This window comes from Lissotriton vulgaris, chromosome 7 (assembly GCF_964263255.1).
Source record: "Lissotriton vulgaris chromosome 7, aLisVul1.2, whole genome shotgun sequence".
Lineage (NCBI taxonomy): Eukaryota > Metazoa > Chordata > Amphibia > Caudata > Salamandridae > Lissotriton > Lissotriton vulgaris.
The window spans coordinates 1,411,080,181-1,411,102,014 of NC_141695.1; the positions used below are offsets into that span (position 1 = coordinate 1,411,080,181).

General features: G+C 46.0%; 1 protein-coding gene across 1 annotated transcript in view; it reads left to right on the forward strand.

The window, feature by feature from the left end:
- LOC147705742 (phosphatidylinositol transfer protein beta isoform-like) overlaps window positions 1–21,834 on the forward strand; it is a 276,208-nt gene that overhangs the window by 243,826 nt on the left and 10,548 nt on the right. Inside the window, exons 10-11 of the mRNA XM_086932188.1 lie at window positions 13,532–13,654; window positions 14,191–14,278. Coding sequence (XP_086788314.1) covers window positions 13,532–13,654; window positions 14,191–14,238 — 171 coding nt within the window. The 3' untranslated portion in view covers window positions 14,239–14,278. The remainder of the gene's footprint in view (window positions 1–13,531; window positions 13,655–14,190; window positions 14,279–21,834) is intronic.

Sequence of the window (21,834 nt, forward strand, 5' to 3'; positions counted from 1 at the left end):
AGTGCCTGCCATCAAAGCTTTTCTGGAAGGACTCAAACGAGTCATTCCTCCCCGGACCCCACCAGCTCCTGAATGGAACCTGAATGTGGTCTTCACAAGACTGATGGGTCCACCTTTTGAACCACTGCATTCATGCGAGATTCAGTTCTTAACATGGAAACTCCAGGCACTAACTATCCAAGAGCCATTCATACAGATTCATTCCAACAGGGTGGTGCTTCGCACTAACCCTAAGTTCCTTCCTAAGGTGGTTTCACAGTTCCATATCAACCAGACTATAGAACTGCCTGTATTCTTCCAAAATCCTGAGTCCGTTGCGGAGAGAATGTACCACATTGATAGGACCAAAGATTTTCGGAAGACGAAACAACTATTTGTTGCCTTTTCGCCACAACACAAAGGCAATACCATTTCCAAGGCTGGTATAGCCAGGTGGATCGTTAAGTGTATTCATATCTGCTATCAGAAAGCCAAGCGCACTCTAATGATCCCCCCGCAGGCCCACTCCACCCAGAAGTTGGGGGCCTCCATGGGTTTCCTTGGAAATATTCCTTTAGAGGACATATGTAGAGCATCCACATGGTCTACCACACACACATTTACAAAACACTACTGTGTAGATGTGCACTCCAAACAGCAGGCAGCTGTAGGGCAGGCTGTTCTAAAAACACTTTTCCAAACTGCTGCAGCTGGCACAGGCGGCCGCCGCTAATGGAGGGACTGCTATGTATTCTATGCACAGATATGAATTCAGCAGCCCACATGCCTCGAACCGAATATGCTACTTACCAGTATGCATCTGTTCTTGGCATGTAGGGCTGCTGACATTCATATCGCCCGCCCTCCTCCCCGGCGCCTGTAGCGGCTGCAGCACTCACAAATACTCTTAGCATGGTCATCACTCACAGAGTTACACTCCATCTTTGCCACAATGGCTAAAAACAATCTGAGGATGAAGTCGATGCCCATGGGCACTGTAGTCCAGGGGAGGAGCCACCTATCTCGTGATACTTCGAAGACTCTTCCAGGACAACAATGTGCGATCATCCGGACCCAACACTAGGCGGCGATCTATGCACAGATATGAATGTCAGCCGCCCTACATGCCAAGAACAGATGCATACTGGTAAGTAGCATATTCGTTTCACTGAAGTGGTAAATCAAACTCCTAATTTGCCAGTGAAAAGTAACGTATCCTAATCGCCTCCTCCATCCCAAGCTGTACCACCTCAGAGTGACAAGACATTATCTGATACTATGCAACAAATCTTGCAGGAACTTTCTGGGGTTAATCGCCGATTGGAGGGGCTAGATATCACCATGACCTCACTGGCTGCAGAAACTAAGTCAATTAGAGCAGAGCTCACTACTTTTCATACAAGGATTGACAAGATTGATTCTAAAATACTGGATATGGAGAGCCGACTGGATACAGTTCCGAGTTCAGATCAAGACTTCCTTTTTTTGCATAGCAAAATCATTGATTTGGAAGACCGCAGCCGTAGAGACAATGTCAGTTTTTTTGGATTTCCAGAAAACATAGAAAAACAGGACATGAAGTTATTTCTCTATGATACTCTTCCCACTCTGACTGGTATCTCCTTTGCTCCTCCTCTTGAGATTCAATGTGCTCACAGAATTGGTCCTCTACGTTCACATTCTTCTGCGCGGCCAAGACCAATTATTGATTGATTTCTTCGACATGAACAAACTCGACAAATTTTGTCCATGGCTCGCTCACGTGGCTCCTTTCTTTTTCAAGGTCATACTATTCATATAGCTGCAGACTTTTCGAAAGAGACGAACGAGCGACGGAAGGCATTTCTCTCCATGCGGCCTCAATTGCGTCAAATGGACATCAAATATGGATTGTTTGAGCCAGCACATTTTCGTATCACCAGAAATGAAGAATCTAAAGAATTTTACGACCCTGCACTTTTACAACAGTTTTTGGATGACATCAAATCCAACGACATGGAAACCCAATCTTTTCATTGTGATCAGCCTCCATCATTTACTTCTCCATCTCCAAATTTGCCAATACCACACTCAAACACATTTAGTGATTCCAGACAACGTGTTAGAGATTTCACTCGTCTGAATCGATCTCAGGATAAGGCTTCAGCTCTGCACTCCATCTCCACCCTTACTAATGCACCACAGAGAGACCCATCTAGATCACCTCTCAAAAAGCCATCAGAGGCTAACTGAATATTCTTTTCCAGTTCACTTGTATATTTCTGTGATTTCTTGTTCTACCTTCTACTTGCCACTATAGATACTGAATGATATCATTTTTCCTGTTCAATTGCCCATTTTGATGCTTTATTGCATTATATAATGTAGTTACTTCTGCTTCATATCTCCTATTGCAATATCTGTATTAATGCTACTGTGTAATCTCACGTTCACACTGTTTTCCGCTTTTGAAGCGCATTTATCCCTCCTATTGTATTGCTTATTGGATAGTAATCACCTCTTGCAGGTCTTTTCCTCATTGTTAAGCACCTACCTCTGGAAATATTAGTATCGCTTAATCTGACACTGTATATTTAGTTTCCTAGTTATCCAAATATTGCACTAAGAATTATTGTTTAATTGTTTTATTTGTTTCAAAGTAAGCTTTGCTGTCTCCTTTCTATCTTTGTTCCAATGTTCTATTATATATGTTTTTCTCCCCTCCCCTTCTATCTCTGATCTATATTTTTCTTCCTCCTTTCTATACTACATTCTGCCACTTGCTCTCTCTTCTTGTACTTTATCTTCTATGCTTCTCTAACTTTATTTTTCGCAATCTTTGTTATGTATTATGTCTTTCTTTCTTCTCAACACCTTTTGTCTTCATTTATTACAATTCTTTATTAATCTCTTATCATAGTTACAACATATTGTAAATGTCAATATTCTTATTTCATGGCTTTGTATTTATTACACAGTAATATTTTATGGTTTCTTATGGTTATGATAATGCTAGTCTGGGTAACTATCCAGTGACAAGAATGGAGAGGAGAAGATGGCAGCCAATGTCGGGTGCTTTCAAGTGATGCAGGTGAAGCTGGACTCTTCATCCATGAGGACCAGGAGGTGTCGACGACAACCAGGAGCTGAATTCGAGCTGTCCCACGAAGGATGTCGAGTGCTGCAGCGTCGGTATCCCGATTGAACCCAACAAGCCTTGGCAACAGGATAACAAGATTGGCTTCGGAACAGACCAGCAAGGTCTGAGGGACTTACCCTTTGGAGGGGAGTCAGGGCACGTCTGGAGCAACCAGGGAAGCCCAAGAAACAAAGGATTGTCCTTCGTAGGGACCCACCAGTCAACAGACTAGGGATCGCGAAGGCGCCTCAAACTGAAATGCTGAAAGCGGGCCCACGGAACACTAGTGGAGTGTAGGCCCACAATCTTTGATGCAAAAGGTGCTCAGGGCTTGGACTACAAGTAGCCCAATGCACAACTTCGGGAAAGCTCGGGAAGTTGATGCATTAGCAAATGTGCAGGATGTCCAGGAGTTCTGGTCCCACGTCACTTGATTGATACAGGTCTCAGCTTCGACTGGGGACTCGTCTCAGCCTCGGAGATGTCTGCAAGTCTGTGTCCTGTGTCGCAGATTCTTCGGGATCCGGCGGGAGCCTCGAAAATGCAGACTGGCAAGATGCTTCTTTGGTGCCAGTTTGAACTGGGGAGTCACTCCTTGACCCCAATGGAGATTTCTTCCGTCTTCCAGTCGATATGGAATGTCGAAGGTCCAAGATTTCTGTATCAGAGTTTCGTCCAGGGAAATATAAAGTCCTAGGGACTGGGTTCCTATACTTGTACCAAGTTTAGGGGTTGGACTAACTCTAGGGTCCCACTTATGGGAGGACATGGGGAGAGGGTGGTTACCCACTGTCCAGTTTCGCGCCAGAGCTGGGTCTGAGTGCCCCAGCAACCGGTTTGAACTGGGAAATGCACAGGGACACCTTGTGTGCCCCAGGCACTGTCTGAAAAGCATTCACTGAATGCAACCCACCCTGCCCCAATACACTAAAACCTGTCTGGGGAGGTGCTGGCACCTCCCTGGACAGAGAACCTATTTTCCAAGCCTCCACTGCCACAGTGTCCTCCAGCAGCAGGAGATCAGACTTGTGTCTGTGGCAGCAGCATCCATTTTGTGATGCTGGGGCTCTTTTAAACTATTACCGGGAAAGTGTGTACATGTCCTCTCCCTCTTGAAGAATTAAATGCTACCTCCGCTGCTTGAACTGGCGGGGGGGGGGTAGTATTCCAAAGTGTTTGACACCAAACAGGACATGTTTTGATAAAGCCATTCCAAAGTTAGCATTAACCTCGAGGATTATAATGCACTTAAAAGTATATGGCATGGCTGTATCACAGAACAACTATAAAGAAGGGATTCCGAAAGCTGCAGTGGGGCTCAGCTCATACTAGGGCACCCTCTCACACAAAAGAAAACACTCTGCCTTCAGGATTGTCAAGGCCTGCCATAGGAGTGAAACACTCTGCCTTCAGGATTGTCAAGGCCTGCCATAGGAGTGACTTATCAGTCATTCTTTGTACCTCACTCAAAGCCTCCCTCTATTACCTCCAGGTTTGTTCTCCTCTCCTTGGCGCTGCTGCTGAACTCCACCATACCTTTACAGACTTTCTTCAAGGACTCTTTTCTTATGTCTATACTCAGATTCAGTGAAAAGGTCTGGATTGTTTATAGAAGGTACATTTGGATAGATTTCAGTGTGTGATTTGTGAAATCTCTGGAATCATGCCAGGGTAGTTCGAATGGCATATTCCCTATTTGTTTCATGAACTGATCTGTTACCTTCGTTTCCCTCAAATTGTAAAGCGCTCTGATATCCTTCGGGATCAAGTCTGCGCTATATAAAACTTTATAAATAAATAAATATTTAACCATCAGGCAAAGAGCATGTAACTTAAGAGAAGAGAATGATAAGCAACTGGTAAATGCCCTCTAGCGGACCTCTTGGATACAATTTTCAAACAGATAGTTTATTATATGTGACACTGCCACTCAGCCAGATATGGACCAGCACATGATACCCAGGACTTTTTAGACTCTGGCTTGCAATGGAAACTCAGGAAATATGAATAAAGAAATATGAAATCTGAATTAAGACGCACTCAGGCAGCAGAGACTGAGTTAATGTAGGGTGCATAGTAAATAAACGAAATACTCAGGAGATAGTGCCAGTTTCTTTTCAGAAGTGTTACTTTGACCGTCCACAATAAGATACCTATCCAGTCCGTATCTTTATGTAAACCTCTTCGCTGCAGCATCTTTGTACTCTAAATTTTCATACTAATGCAGGAACTCGTGAATTTTCTCGAGTATTTATTTGTGTGCATCTCCCTGAAATCTCCTGTGTGTGTTTATCCCATCCAAAGGGATTCGGAGTTCAGGGGGAATTCAACAGCTTTGAGCCATGAAGGGAATACATGACATGGTTTGACTGATGCGCCTGGGGTCTCCACTGCCAAGGTAACACAACCTCTCCATGGAAACTCTACCTAGCATAGTTTATTCCTTGTGATGTAAGGGTCTACTAAGAGAGCCTTGTTGGCACAGCTTTCTGGAGTGAGGGGAGAAGTGTCTCGGGTGCCACCACCAGATTCAGATCTTTCTCCAGTTTCTATGCTAGAAATTCCTCCTGGGTGGACATTTTTATATAGTGGTAGACGAAGGAAAGGGATGCAATCATTTATTTTACAGCATGAACCTCTATCACATTCATATGTTGAGCAGTTCCCTGACATCTAATGGGTGTCTAAGGGAAAGCATATTTATTAACTTGAGTACTTTGTGCGCCATCACCCGTTGGCCAAGTCAGTATTACTATTGATGAAGCCAACTAAAAACCCACAGTGCTGCCTACTGTAGACACTTTTTCATATTCTCTATATTTTTCACCATCACATTCAGAAATTAGTCTTGTTATACATATAATGTGAATCTATAGCTTCTCAGTTTTCAAAAGGGAAAAATATATTTTCTTTCCATTTTAGCTCATAGAAGTATTGCAGCAGGTACAGGAGAGTGTCTAGCTTTAATATGAAACTAGGTTTTAGCAAGTGTAGTGCCTCTAAAAGAGAGGTTCTACTTGGGGCCCTAGATCACTCTTCCAGCTCTTTGTCGGTAAAGAAAAGTACATCATTTAAGTAAAGTTAAAGCATTCGATTTCATAAAAGAAATAGCGATGGGAACAATAGTGAAGAAAAAGCTAGAAAAATAAATGTTTCTCTCATTGAGACACAGATCCAGATGAAGGGGTTTCAATTAGAAATATTTACATAGAGAAGAAGCACAAGCCTGGGGCAACAAACATTCAGCAGAGTCAGTGACCTTGCATCAGTCGTGCATAGTATTCCAATTAATAACTTTAATTTTGGTGTGCAGGAGACCGCACTTGAACTCCCTTTATACTAGCTCAGCTCTCCTTTCGCCCCCTGCCTCTCATTATTTCTCTTCCCCATGCTTGTTTTTGTCCTTCCATTGAATTGTGCTCTCAAACACATCTCTGTATTTTATGCATGCATCTTTCTCCAGTATTGGGGTGTCTTTCATAGATTCACATTCTTGAATATTCCCTGTTGTCGAAGTGGGAGCCCCACGGTAAATAAAATAGCAATAAAACCAATCATATATGTATATAAAAACATAATTACATACATCCTAAAACCATAAATACTCATAAGTACCAAGGTTAGAATTAACACATAGAACTACATGAGAAGAAAAAAAGGCACTTTAAAAGCATATCCATGTTGTTATGCTAGTCCAAACTACAGCCAATTAGGCGCAAGCACCCTCTAGACCCTTCTCCTCAGAGGCTCAGGCCCTCAGATTTTCTACTGCACATCGTGTGAAGGGAGTCTCCCTGAGCTCTGCTCAGTTTTCTTCTTCTTTTTGGATTTCTACAGCTTTTGGGATGTCTTCAAGTAAGAAATCTCTTTTTAGACCATGTGCTTCTTGTGGGAAGTTGGGGCTCTTCTCAGAGGACCCTCACAAGAAGTGTATTTACTGCCTCTATCCAGAACATGAGGTAGGCAAGTGTAAGATTTGCAGGACTTTTTCAACCAAGACTCTTAAGGACAGGGAAGGGCGTCTCCTTCTGTGTTTGCAGAGGTTGAAGTATAAAGATTCACCTCTTTCTGATGCAGATAAGCTTGCGTCTGGGTTGTCTAGAGCCACTTCCAAGCCTAGCAGTGTGCAGGACTTGCCGTCTCCTTTCCTAAAAAAGAGAAAGCTTCAGCTCCAGAAGGCTCCTGCTGTGTCTCCACCTCTTCCTGCTACGCCTACGCCCCCGAGATCTGACTCTCAGGTGTCCACGGCTCCTTCAATGCATGTTTCTGCTACAAAAACGTGCCAAATCATCGACTGGAGCGTCGACGATCTGTCCGACGAGAACTGCCGTTTCTGGCTCTTTGACGACGACAGTAACGACGACTTCTGCCAGTAGGCCGTCGACGGCGGCTGCGTCGACGTATTCAGCGTTGACGGTGGTGTGTGTGAGACTCAAATCAGTCTAGTCTACGATTCCTATTTCCTCGTCTACGTCGAAAAAGGGAATCTCGTCGACATCATCTGTGAAGAGAGCCTCTTTGCTGGCGGGTGCTCCGTCGACGATGGCTCCGTCGACGACAACTTCGTTCGCGGCGGCTCCGGCAGCGGCGGCCTCATCGACGGCGGTGGTCTCGTCGTCGATGGCTTCGTCGGCTGTGGTTGTCCCGTTGACGTCTACTTTTTACATCATTACCTCTGATGCCAATTTCAACATCCAGCTCCGTGACTCCTCCTGTTGACCCTCTGCTCCAGTGTCGAAATGTTTCTTTGGATCAGCTTCCGCTTCCACGACACTCTCAGCCTCCATCACCTCTTTTTGCCACGGGTTCGGAGCATGACTCTGCTTCTGATGAGGAGGAAGATGATAGATTTCGGGCAACTTGAAGCCCATTCGGAGCTGGTCATCAAATGTCAGGATTATGAGGACGATCAGGAGGGTCATCAATTTCATGACGAGGAACTGTCTACACAGGTTCCCCCAGCACAAATACCGCTCTCCCTCATTTCTAATCTCCAGTACATGTTGGAGGATTATAATAGACGTTTTCCACCGTCTCACCATGGATCTCCTCAGCCTAGGGTGCCTTCAACTACAGCGGCTCCTTCGTCTACTGCACTGCCGGAGCCATCTGCGCCATATGTTCAGAGTCAGGCAGCTGTTGATGAGGATGATGATGTTCGCCCGGATCGGGAAGATGGCGAAGTAGATGATGATGGGACCATGGCGGATTGGGACGATTATCAGATCCAAACACCGTCACCGCCTCCCTCGGGTCCTGGGGATTCTCCTCCTGTTGATATCGCTAGTTTTCACCAACTTATGGAAAGGGCGGCGTTACGCTTCAAACTCCCTATGGTTTCGAAGGATGAAGATTGTTTTCTTTATGACTTCAAGAGTCAGCCTCTTAAACAGGTCCGTGCAGTGCCCATAAATGACTTCTTCTGGAACAAAGGTGAGAAGCTGATGCAGGCGCCATATCCTATTCCGGCGCTTCTACCACGTTTAGAGAAAAAATACAGGGCACCCCAAGGTTCTCCAGCTTGCCTTGTAGCGCAACCTAAACCAGACTCCGTGATAACCCAGGCTGCGCAGCGCCATTCCAGGAATCCATCTTCTCCTATTTCCGTGCCTCCTGATCGTGAGGGACGTCGTCTTGACGCCATTGGGCGAACATTTTCCACTATGGCTTCTACCACCGTGAGAGCGGCAAATTCACTGGCCTTTCTGGGTCGTTACGACCGCCAAATGTGGTCGGATATGTCCACTTTTATCGACCTCATTCCTGAGCCTTCAAGAGCGGATGCTCTCAAGATTCTTCAAGAGGGGGAAAGAGCGTCATCGGAGATTATCGACTGCTCTGTGGACATTGCGTGCACTGGTTTTCGTCAGCTTACAGGGGCATCTATTTTAAGTTGTCATCGCTAGCTTCGATCCACCTCTTTTCGCCAGGAGGTTCAGGCGAAAATCCTTGACATGCCCTATGACGGCGAATCGCTCTTTGGCCAGCATGTGGACGACTCATTTCAAACCATTAACAAGCATTTACAATGCAACGGTCTCGCCTTTGCAAAAGTTAGAGCTATTGGCATTGTAAATGACAACATTTTTATTAATGTTTTGTTTTTGAAAACAGATAAATAAATGGCATTGTCATTTACAATGCCAATAGCTCAATCTCTCGCAAATGCGAAACCTATTGCACTTGCAATGCAATAGGTTGCGTATTTACGCGAGTTTGAGCTATTGACATTGCAAATAACAACGCGTTTTATTTATGTTTCAAAAACACACACACAGACAGACCGGCAGATGTTATAAAATTGCAAAATATTCCCTGGAGTTCCCACTGCTTGCGAGTGGCCAAAAGGGTCAGTATTTCAAGACTGTACTTCTATTGGGCAAAGTGATTTCCCCAATTTGACATGCTCTTAAAATGTGTGTACTCTCGTACGTAGGATGAATTGGATTGGACACTGAAATGCAGGCATGCGTGCCCCTACAGAAAATGCATATATGTGAATTCATACATGTAAACCATATGCATTTATCCACATACACAATATAAAGCAGTTGATGCCTTTACATGTTCACATATATCTGTGAATGTAAATTTTCTCGACAGATAAACTACGCTTGACTAAAAACTATAAACTGCAAAGGTTGTGAGGGCGTAATGAGCTACAGCCTTGCGGTTTCGCCCACACTGAACCATCCCCTCGCACTGCCCTGGTCCGCACTGCATCCCGAAAGGTCGCCCTGACCGATTTCCTATTTATTTTTGTCTCCACTCACAAGTCTTCCTACAGAGGCTCCACTTCTAAGAAGCAATGACTTTCCTTCCCCTCTCAAAGTTGGAGGTCGAATCTCTCTTTTCTTTTCCATTTGGTCTCTAATCACTTCGGACCGTTGGGTGCTAGACATTGTGTCTAAAGGCCATGCTTTGGAGTTTGTCATGTTCCCTCCAAACACTCCTCCAACTGGTCCACCTCCAGCTCACCTCGAGGAGCTCTTTCAACAAATTAGACTTATTATTCAGAAAGGTGCCATCGAAGTGGTTCCCAAATCTCGGAAGGGGATGGGATTCTATTCCCGTTTTTTCCTGGTCTTCAAGAAGTCCGGCGAATGGCGTACGATCCTCGACTTAAGGGCCCTAAACAAGTACCTGAAATGCCAATCCTTCCGCATGCTCACAGAAATTCTCTGCCTTCTCTCGAAGGGAGACTTCCTGACCACCATCGATCTCCAGGGCGCCTATTTCTACGTGCCGATACTTCCAAGGAACCGGAAGTTCTTGCGCTTCCTGGTAGGGCGGAGACATTTTCAGTTCAAGGTTCTACCTTGTGGCCTTAGTTCCGCCCATCGCGTCTTCGCGAAAGTCCTGTCCCTGGTGTTGGCATATCTACGTTTAAAGGGTGTTCAAATTTTTACTTATCTGGACGACTGTCTCATCAAGTCGCAGTCTCGTCATCAGGTGTCTCTGGACACTATTTTCTGTCAGTCTCTATTTCACTCCCTAGGTCTGTCCATCAACACCGAGAAGTCTCCGGTCGATCCAGCTCCCTGCAGGACCTTTCTAGGCGCTACTCTGAATACTTCGCTGGCGAAGGCATTCGTGTCACGAACGTCAGCTGCGGATTCTACGCCTAGTGGCTCTCATCCGTTTAAAAGGGTCCGTTTCAGTTCGTGTGTTGAACTCTTCTCGGGATGGCGTCCTCCTGCATCTCCCTGATCCTAAATTGCAGGCTCAAGAGTCGTCCGATTCAGGAGGAACTGGACAAACAGTGGCGTCAGGTCACCGGCTCTTTCAATGATGTGGTCTTGGTGACCGCCCAAATGAGGTCCGCTTTCTGCTGGTGGGCTCAACCATCCAACATCGCTGCCGGTACTTCTTTCCTGACCATCGATCCAGAGCTCGTCCTTACCACGGATGCCTCCCTGGAAGGTTGGGACGCACATCTTCAGGGGCTATCCGTAAAGGGCAAGTGGACCCAGTCTCAAAGTTCCTGGCACATCAACAGACTGGAACTAATGGCCATTTTTCCGTCTTCTACTTCAGAGAGAATCAGTGCTCATTCAACCGACAATACCACCAGTATGCACTATTTAAACAAACAGGGCGGCACCAAGTCACCACTCCTCTCTCAGCTGGCACAGAGCATCTCCGTCACCAGATTACTCGGACAGCGGTTCACCTACCAGGCATCTCCAGCATCTTGGCGGATTCCCTCAGCACGTCCGCGCCCTCGAACCTCAAGTGGGAGTTGCATCAGCCGACTCTAGACTTCATCTTTCGGCTGTGGGGTCGCCCAAACATGTATCTTTTTGCAAGCCCTGTGAACCGGAAATGCCCGTCTTATGCAACTTGGCTTCCCCACCGAGGGTCGTGCAGGAATGCCTTTTTGATGGACTGGTGCAATCTATTCGCCTACGCTTTTCCTCCGATCCCGGTGGTTCCTCGAGTGTTGTGGAAAATGCGGAGGCAGCCGTGCCACATACTCCTGATCACTCCCAGATGGCCTCGACAAGCGTGGTTCTCGGAAATGCTGCTTCTCTCACAGTGCGAACCAATCCTCCTTCGCCCTCAAGCGAATCTCCTCACAATGGACAAGGGTCAGATCTGCCATCCGGACCCCTTCTCTCTCAAATTATCGGCCTGGAACCTGAGCACCTTGAATTTGCCCACTTGAATATTACACCGGCATGTAGAGACGTTCTTGCCAATGCGAGGGCTCCGTCCACAGTAAAGACTTACAAGCTAAAGTGGAAAAGGTTCTGTCACTTGTGTGCTTCTGCCAACATCAACCCCGTGCACTCTTCTCCTGCTCAGCTTCTGCCGTTCTTTCTGCAGTTGGCTCAATCAGGACTTTCCCACTCCACTTTGAAGGTCTTCCTAGCGGCAATATCTCGTTTTTGGCAGGATGGGTCTTCCTCTCTCTACTCTTCCAGAATCATTCGACAGTTTTTCAAGGGACTGTTCAGGATGTTCCCGCCCATTCAGCGTCCTCCTCCTACCTGGCATGTTGTTTTGGCTCAATTGATGAAGGCGCCTTTTGAGCCCATCCACAAAGCGGATTTGGCATTTTTGACCTGGAAGGTTTCTCTCCTTCTCGCCCTGACCTCCTCAATTCGCGTGAGTGATATCCAAGCCTTTACCATTCAGCCTCCTTTCCTTCAATTCAAATCGGACTGTGTTGTACTTCGCACCAACCCGGCATTCATGCCTAAGGTGCCAACTGATTTTCACCTCAATGAACCAGTGTTCTTAAAGACTTTCTTCGCTAATCCTCTATCTCCGGCGGAGCAACGTTTGCATTCATTAGACGTTAAGAGATGCCTTAAATTCTACATCGACAGGACAGCACCCTTTCGTAGGTCTGATCAACTATTCGTTGCTTATGGACGCATGCACAAGGGGCGTTCTGTTACCAAGCCAACTATTGCATGTTGCATTTCCTCAGCAATCTCATTCTGTCCTCAGAAGGCCGGCAAGCCTCTTCAATCTACAGTGTGAGCTCATTCGACCAGGGCGATGTCATCCTCTAAGGCCTTGTTTGCTGGTGTGCCGATTGACCAAATCTGTCGAGCAGCTACGTGGTCCAGCAGGCACACTTTCACAAAGCACTACTGCCTAGAGACGATCAACAAAGTTGATACTGCAGTGGGCCAAGCTGTGCTTCGAAATCTTTTTAAATAAGGTGAGCCTCTTTCCTTACCTCCGCCTGTATGGGTTGCTATCTGTCTGGCAGTATTATGTTATTTCATTGCATTTTATGCCACTGCACTGCTGTTCTTTCTTGCGGCCAGCTATTACTGCTCACTATTCTATTCAAGCATGTGAATCTATGACAGACACCCCAATACAGGAGAAGAACAATTGTTACTTACCTGTAAACTGTGGTTCTCCAGTTTTGGTGTCTTTCGTCGATTCACATGCGACCCACCCACCTCCCCTCAGAGGTTCTTTTCTCCTCCTAGACTCTTTTGTTACTCTAGTGCTGATCTGAGGGCCTGAGCCTCTGAGGGGTAGGTTCTAGAGGGTGCTTGCGCCGGATTGGCTGTAGTTTGGACCAGCATAACAACATGGATATGCTATTAAAGTGCCCTTTTTTCTTCTAAGGTAGTTCTGTGTGTTAATGCTAACCTTGGTACTTATGAGTATTTATGGTTTTAGGATGTATATAATTGTTTTTATATACATATATGATTGGTTTTATTGCTACTTTATTTACCGTGGGGCTCCCACTTCGACGACGGGGAATATTCAAGCATGTGAATCTATGAAAAACACCAATACTGGAGAGCCACCGTTTACAGGTAAGTAACAATTGTTTTTCATGCTCACTGACTCTCTTTACCTCCATATAACCTGTTTTCTCTATGACTTTCCATACACTACTCCTGACACCACCTCTGATTGTCAACACTCTCACTTCCACTCTCTTTCCTTCTTCAGCAAGAAAAGCGACTTTTTACCAACTTCCACCGGCAGCTCTTTTGTTGGTTGGACCGATGGGTTGATTTGACAATGGCGGATATCCGACGCATGGAAGACGAGACCCAGCGTGAACTTGATGAGGTGAGATTCCTGCAGTGCCTCACAACATGTCAACCTTTTACAACAAGGCATGACAAGGTAACCTGGTTGTACTCTTAAGGTGGTCTTCATTTCTTTACCCCAAAAGAGCTTCCCCTCGATTAACAGTTTTTGCCACCTAGAAGTATGTACGCGACTCTGAGACTCTGTGTTGATTGTCCCACCAATAACCTCCTTTGTATTATCACAATTTGATTCCTACTCCCCTTTTTCCCAGGTCAAGCCACAGACTGACCTCAAATGCTCCCCTCCTGCAGGAACCTCCTGTTTAAAAGAGTTCCTAGTCCATTGTCTTGTGTCCAAAGCTGGTGACTAAAACTTCTTCACTAACTATGATCGAACTGAGTGCTTCCAGTAAATTATCCATGCCTGCAGAAATGTCCACTTTGCTGTCCATGAACCCACATAGAGCTTCCAGCCTATTAGCATGGACTTTGTTGCTGTTCCCCTTTTTTAAACTCCTCAGTGCCCTCAATCACCCCCCAGGCAGTTATTAATGTATCTATGATCTCTTGCAGATGCGACAAAAGGGTGCAGTGAGAGGAATGTGTGCTGCAGATGAATAACGTGCTCTGACAGACACAGCTGCCACCTCAAAACAAAAAGGTAACTTTACAGCAACAGTGGATTGAAAAGTAGCTTGAAGGGAATTTGTGAAGTATAATGGGAAAAAGAAAATGGCATATGGACCAGGGAAGAGTTGCAGAGTGGTTTGGTGAGCACAGTATGTTGGGATGGATGAAAGGTCAGAGGACAGCTGTAGGTTGTGTTCGTAGCTATTGTTGCAGGGAGTGCAGCATAGAACTCAAAATTGGACCTAGTGTCATGGAGAGCAGGAAGGTTGAGTGGTAAACAGGACTGTATTCAATATTTTCTATTGTGCCTACCCGTTTATAGCTAATGCAGTTTTCATAGCATGTGCTGGCTGCAGATGCACATGCTATACATACTCTTGCCATCTAGTGTTGGTCCTGGACTCTGCAAGTTGTTTTTCTCTGAATACATTTCATTATCGCCCTTGTGCGTCTTCTCTCCTCCCCCTCTACAGTATTGCGCATGTTTAACGGTTCCTTTAAAAAAATAAAAACATTTTGCACTACTGGGCATGGATGGATTGCCTCAGAGCTCTTCAGCATTCAATGCCAAATCGGCCTGTGGTAGAGTAAGTGCGACAGGAGATCCAGTGAATGACACAAACAGATCCTAGACGCTGGGGACTTATTACCTGGCGATACACACACTCACACTCCCACACTCTCACACTGCCTCCACCAAAAATGTTGGCACAAGAACACAGGGCCACAAGCTCAATGACTTACAACTCCCCAGAGTCGCCACAAACATACTTGCCCTCTCCACAAGAAGACGGGGAGATCCAGGACACAGATTCTCAGGGAACACAGGACACCCCACCACAGCCCAGATCTGTGGGATGACTGACGTGGTCCTACCGTACTCCGACATGGAGCTGCCAGTACCAACAAAGTGTCATAACCAGCTGACGCATCCTCATACCACATTGTCATACAGAGTACCAGAAGCTCTCACTGCACACCACTGAGGAGCAAACAGACTTCCTGGTTGAAATACGTGCACACACAGAGCGCACTCTCCAATATATGTTGTTGATAGGATCTGTGCCCAATGTATCCAGAGATCTTTAGGGTCCAGTCAAATCTATGGTCCTGACACTATGCACTTAAAAGAAATACAGGCTGCCACCAACTGACCCAATTTGCATACGTGGGCACCTCTCAGCAGACTCCCTTGTCACCACTACCAGGAAAACAGCTGCAGTACAGGGCACTGTAGAATCGGCTCCTCCAAATAAAGGAAGTAAAAGAATTGATGCTGCAGGAAAACGGGTGGCAACAGGCCATGCCAATCGCTGGATGATTGAACTCATTTGAGCTGCTCTCCAGCTATGAGGGCTACCTGGGACAAAATGCAGGAACTCTTGCAACATCTCCCAGATGAATATAAGAAGCAAGAGGATGACCTGGTAAGCGAGGGCATGCAGAAATCCAGTGCAACAATCAAGCGTGCACTAGATGGTGCAGACACTGCTGAAAGGGACATTAACGCATCCATCATTCTCTGCAGACATGCGTGACTGCGCATATCAGGGTTCAAACCCGAGGTGCAGCTGCACATTCTCAACTGCCCATTTAATGGGGAAAACCTCTTTGGGCCTGCTGTGCACACAACTTGGGAAAACCAACAAAGACACAGCAAAATCAATGGGTGCCTTAGAGACAACACCTCAAAAGCAACTGCCCTTTCTGTGTTACCAGGCAGAGGGGCAGCAATAGCATCTACCCCTGAAAATCCATCCTATCCGTGCCAGCAGCTGTAGTTCCACCGGCAGAGCCATGAATACTATAAAGGCAACTACAAAAATAGCTGTAGAGGTACCCCCAACTAGGACACTTACACTCCACTAAAGAAGTGACTTACCCACACTTCCTCCTGACCACGAAACACCTGTTGGGGGAAGGCTGCAACAATTCCACCAGTTGTGGCCACCTGTCGCATCAGACTAATGGGTATTACAAATAATCAAACTGGGACATTGCCTAGGAGCTGACACAACAGCCAACAAATACCCCACCAAAACGTCACATCTTAAATCCACAGCCTCTACATCCGCTGAGGGAAGAAGGAAAGGTATTATTGCAAAAAGGGGCTATAGTATTAGTCCCACACAAATATCACAACAAGTAGTTTACTGCCTTTAGTTCCTCATTCTAAAGTACGACTCGCTACAGCCCATTCTCGATCTACGTCCACTCGATCAATACATACTGTTCGAACACTTCCATATGGTGACATTGCAAGATGTGATACCGCTACTACTAAAAACAAGCATTTTCAATGCAATGGTTTCGCCTTTGGAAAGGTTTGAGCTATTGGCATTGTTAATGACAAAATTTTTATTTATGTGTTGGTTTAGAAAACAGATAAAAAAATGGCATTGTCACTTACATTGTTACTAGCTTAATCTCTGCAGTCTCTAGAACTCCATAGCACTCCCTAGTTACTCTACACTCCCTAGCACTGTGCACTTCCTAGCACTCCCTAGCTTCCCTAGTAACTCCACACCTCTTAGCACTCTGCACTCCCTAGCACTCTCTAGTCACTTCCTAGCACTCCTTAGTCACTTCCTAGCACTCCCTAGTCACTTCCTAGCACTCCCTAGTCACTTCCTAGCACTCCCTAGTCACTTCCTAGCACTCCCTAGTCACTCCCTAGCACTCCCTAGTCAACTAACTTTGTGGCGCAAGAGCTAATTGCAGATCTCTCTGCGTTGCAGATGGACCAGTGTGTCCTATCATCCACACATGTAAAAGGCCACCTGTTAGACCCGGTGTTTAGCAACTGCCCTAATCTGGTGGTTGAAACTCCGATGGCCCTCCCATGGAGGGACCATTGGTTAGTCCCTTTTAGGTGGGAAACGCATGACACTCCTGTACTTACCCCAGGATTACGGGAAGCACGGAACTGGTCTAGACTTTCACTAGACCAGTGGGTGAATAAGCTAGAGACCACAAAGCCCTTAGCTACCCAAGACCCCCTAACAGCATATGCCAATTTTAACAACTGGATAACACAATCACTTAATATCATATTGCCTGTCAAAAAAAATACATTAAAAAGATCCAGACCTACTGCTCCCTGGTACTCGGCGGAGCTCCGGGAGAAAAAATTTCACTGCAAGAGATTAGAAAGAAAATGGCGCCTGGGGTACGCCGAGTTAGAAAAAACCATTTACAGAGAAGCTATCAGAAATTACAAAAAGGTGATAAAGAGTGCACAAGCTGTGTATTACACACAAAAAATCACGGAATGCAATTCCAATTCAAAAGAGATCTATCAGATTGTGAAAACCCTCACCAAACTTCCTCAATCCCTGTCTGTTAGCAACAATTCACAAGCCCGCTGTGACGATTTAGCAGATTTCTTTTTTCATAAAATTGATCGCATTTATTCATCTTTCTCCTCAGACTGATTTAAATGGCCCAATGAACACTCCGATGACTTTTGTACAGAGCACTATGTGTAGTCAATCACCCTGGCTACGTGAGTTTCCCCTATTACATTCAGAATCACTTGCCACTCTAATGACGCAAGTGAAATCGGGATCCCCTAGTGACCCTGCCCCCCCACGCATATTGGTCACCGTTACTCGGACCACCCTTCCTACCCTGCTAGAAGTACTGAACGCCTCAATTGCCACTAGCACGGTACCACCTGCGTGGAAACAGGCTATGGTGCGGGCACTTGCAAAGAAAGCCAATATGGATGTTAACAACTTAGGCAATTACCGCCCCATCTCCTTGGTCCCGTGGGCTAGCAAAATTGTCGAGAAGTATATAAACGGCCTCATAACAAACTTCCTTGAGAGCAATTGCCTGCTTGCCCCGTCGCAGACGGTTTTCCGCCCCAAACATGGAACAGAGACTGCCTTGTTGGCATTCATGGAGGAAACCAGGAAAATCTTGGATCGAGGAGAATCAGTGGCAGTCATCCTCCTCTATCTAAGCGCTGCTTTTGACACTGTAAATCACAAAATTTTACTGCAGCGTCTATATGACACTGGAATATCAGGTAGGGCACTGGAATGGCTCAAGTCATTTCTCAGTGGCAGAACCTTCCAGGTATATGAAGAAAATAGTATCTCCTCCAGTAAACCCCTTGGCTGTGGAGTCCCACAGGGCTCGTCCCTGAGCCCGACGTTATTTAACGTCTATATGAGACCACTGGATGAGATCGTCCGACCGTATGGTATTAAGATCGTTACCTATGCGGACGATACTCAGCTGGTGGTCTCATTGGCACAGGAAAATGACTATCCCACTAAGGTGGACCTGGTAGGTTGCCTGGAGAAGGTAAAAAGCTGGATGACTCTGTCTTGTCTCAAACTTAATGGGGACAAGACAGAGCTCATGCTACTGGGTAGGACAGCCCCAGCATCTATCAGTTCCACTTTGCCTCCCAACTTAGGCCCGCCACCTGTACCTAAAGTCGCCATCAAGAGTCTGGGTATCTGGCTTGATAAGGCCCTGACATTTGACTACCAGGCCACCAGGCTAGCCTCGACCTGTTTCGGCTTACTCAGAACTCTCAAGAAAATCCTTCCTCTTCTACCTTTTATAGCCAGACAAATGGTGATTCAGGGTTTGATCCAATCACGTTTGGATTTTGGAAATGCCCTCTACTTAGGAGCTCTGGACTTTACTCTGCGAAAGCTGCAGTTAATTCAAAATTGCGCTGCTCGCACGTTACTGTGAATCCCACGCAGGACGTCTGCCAAACCTGGCCTGAAGAAACTGCACTGGCTTCCCGTTAAGGATAGAATTAGCTTCAAGTCCCTCTGCATTGCCCATCAGGCTTTCTGGGAGAAGGGCCCAGTAATTAACATCCCTTTAATCACCCCATACCATCCCAGAAGACAATTAAGCTCATCCAACGCTTTTTGGCTGTAGTGCCCAAGATCAGAAGAACCAGAGCTGGAGGTCGTTCCTTTCCCTTTAATGTTGCTAAATTATGGAACGATCTCCCTCTTCATCTTAGGTCCAATCCGGAATTGACATTTTTTCGGAAACAACTAAAAACATTCTTATTTAATAAATAAAGCTTTCCCCATTATATGTCCCCCCAGTTAACACTCTTAGTCTTAGCGCTTGGACGCCTCAGGGCAACTATGTGCGCTCTATAAAAATCATTATTATTTCATTTCATGTCATTTCATTTCACCTTGTCGGGGGTAGAATCAAAGATGCTGAGCAAACCTACAGGGAGGCGGTAGATGTGCTAAACACATAAACAGTGACTATGTACAGGCATAGGTGAGACCTTTATTTTTGTAAGCGTAATGTACGTTCGTTAGTGGCACTCTTATCACCACACCAGTAAATGAAATGCTTTTGGATGGAATATACATTTTTAAAATGTTTGTTAAAGATATTTTAGAAGGTCTTAAATCTTTTATTGTTGGGAAATTGCGGGTATGAGTCCCCTAATTAATTTCTAAGCTGTAAAACCTAGTAATCGCAAGCTATTGATGAAGGAATCCCCTGGAAACATTCCCTTTTGTTTAATTGGAATTGTGCTTATTACATTTTTGTATCTCGTTCCTCCACTGCTTTCCACTTTAAGTATGGGACATTTTGAAACCAGCAGTTTTAAAGGTCATATCACAGTTACTCTAGATCTGTTTTGAAATGCATTTTTTTGTATAAATGTTATTTGTAAATTGTTCTTATTTTGTAACGAAAATTGCAAACATATTCTGTGGACCTAGTTTGTGATCCAAATCCTAAATCAATAAAAAGGCCTTGCATATGTGATAATACATTACTGTGCAAGCTTCGGTGACCAGAGTTATACATTGTGCATGCATAGGTGAAACTTCATATACGCCGCGCAGGCTGATGTCCAGAGCGGAGGCCATGTACAATGTGCAGACATTGGCGAGCAAAGCTACAGTCTACATGAATAGGTGCATAACAACTAAATAAAGCATAGTCCTGCTAGCACATTCACACAAGTGTTTAGGCTTTTTCTATCCACTGCATGTGTTTGGGGGTTCCTTCCACATTCTATGCTTCTTTAGTTATACCAGTTTTAGGCCCGTTGATTGCCAATTGAGCACCCATTAGCTCATAAATTGAGTCAAATGGGAAAGCAGACCTGTGCCTTTAAAGACCAGCAGAGCTGAGGAGACTCAGCCACAGGCCATAACGGTCCCAGTTCTGTGGCTACATCTAGACTCTTGTGTACACTTTTTGATCCACATCTGAGAAATGGTGTGATTCTACACATACTGTATGATATTCCACGCGTGAGATGCGGCAGATATTGCTTGAGTATGTGTGTCATGCCTTAGACTGTGTGTCTAGTGTCTTGGATTGCCTGTGATACAGCACATTTGGTGACACTGCACACTGCTTGGCAATGAGATGGATGTTGAAGGTTGTCTCATTCCACAGCCTGTGCGTCAAATGTCATTGAGTTTTCTTTGATACCGTATGATAACACAACAGGACTATGTGAGTGAGTAGAGCGAGAGATATGCAATGGACTTAGTGACAGATGCCACATGTGTTCGTCCGAGTGCCAAGCACTTTGTTTGATGCCCCATGTTGTACGGTGTACTTTGAGATGCCGGTGGGACTTTCTGCGTGCGTGTCTGTAACTAATGCCTTTGACATTGTGTGATAATACTACGGTGAGAGGCGTCTGTGTATGATGCTACAGCAGTAGACTTTGCGCTTTTGTTTGAGAGTGAGACGTGCTCCAGATAGTGGGCTTCTGTACACACTGAATGGTGTGGGTTGCCGCTGCCTGTCCATCGAACTCGAGAGGGAGAGTGTGATGCTACAACCGTGTGTGTAGCGCTGCGGCGGCGTATAGTCTTTATGCGACACCACAGACTGTGAGAAAACATGCTTGCGAGATGCCAGAGTCTTTGTGAAGCCAAAGTCTGTATAATGGGGGGGGGGGGGCTGTGGCCCATGGCAGTCGTTGTTAGTGTCCCTCGTTACCGTGCTGTAAATCCTGAAGTATACAGCCTCTTTCTTGCACGTGCACGGTCTTGGAGGGGCCGCGGCCCTGCGTCTGGCGCTGCAGTCAATCAGTCAGTCAGGCACGCAAGCATAAGGCCCTAAATAGGAATTAAAGCCTGCCTTGATGCCACGTCTGCGGGATTGGAAGGTCTGCAGCCCACACCTGCTGCGCCACTGTGCGGTTTCCCGCCCTCGAGCCTGGTGCCGGCTACACCCTGTGCAATCTCCCCACACAGCCCTCCCGGCCCGCGCTCCCTCGGCCTCCTATCGCTCTGCCCACCTTAGCCAGGAAGGGCTGTGGCTCTGGGAGATGGTGCTTCAAAGCGCATGGTCTGTCTCAGTGAGCGGCAGAGGAGGGTTCAAGTCGCAGCCTGCTCCTCGCGCTCAGCTCTTCCACACATGAGCCTGACTTCCATCCGAGGCACCCGGAACCTTTCATGCTCTCTTTTGCCCCACATAGGTCGGATCCCCACGTTTACAGATGGAGGAGCAACCGCTAAGGACCAGCCAGGTGAATTGAGGGGTTTGCTTCACTTTGTGGCAAGTTAAAATATTTCTCGAGCGCACATGCGCAGTAGACCTGGAACTTGGCAC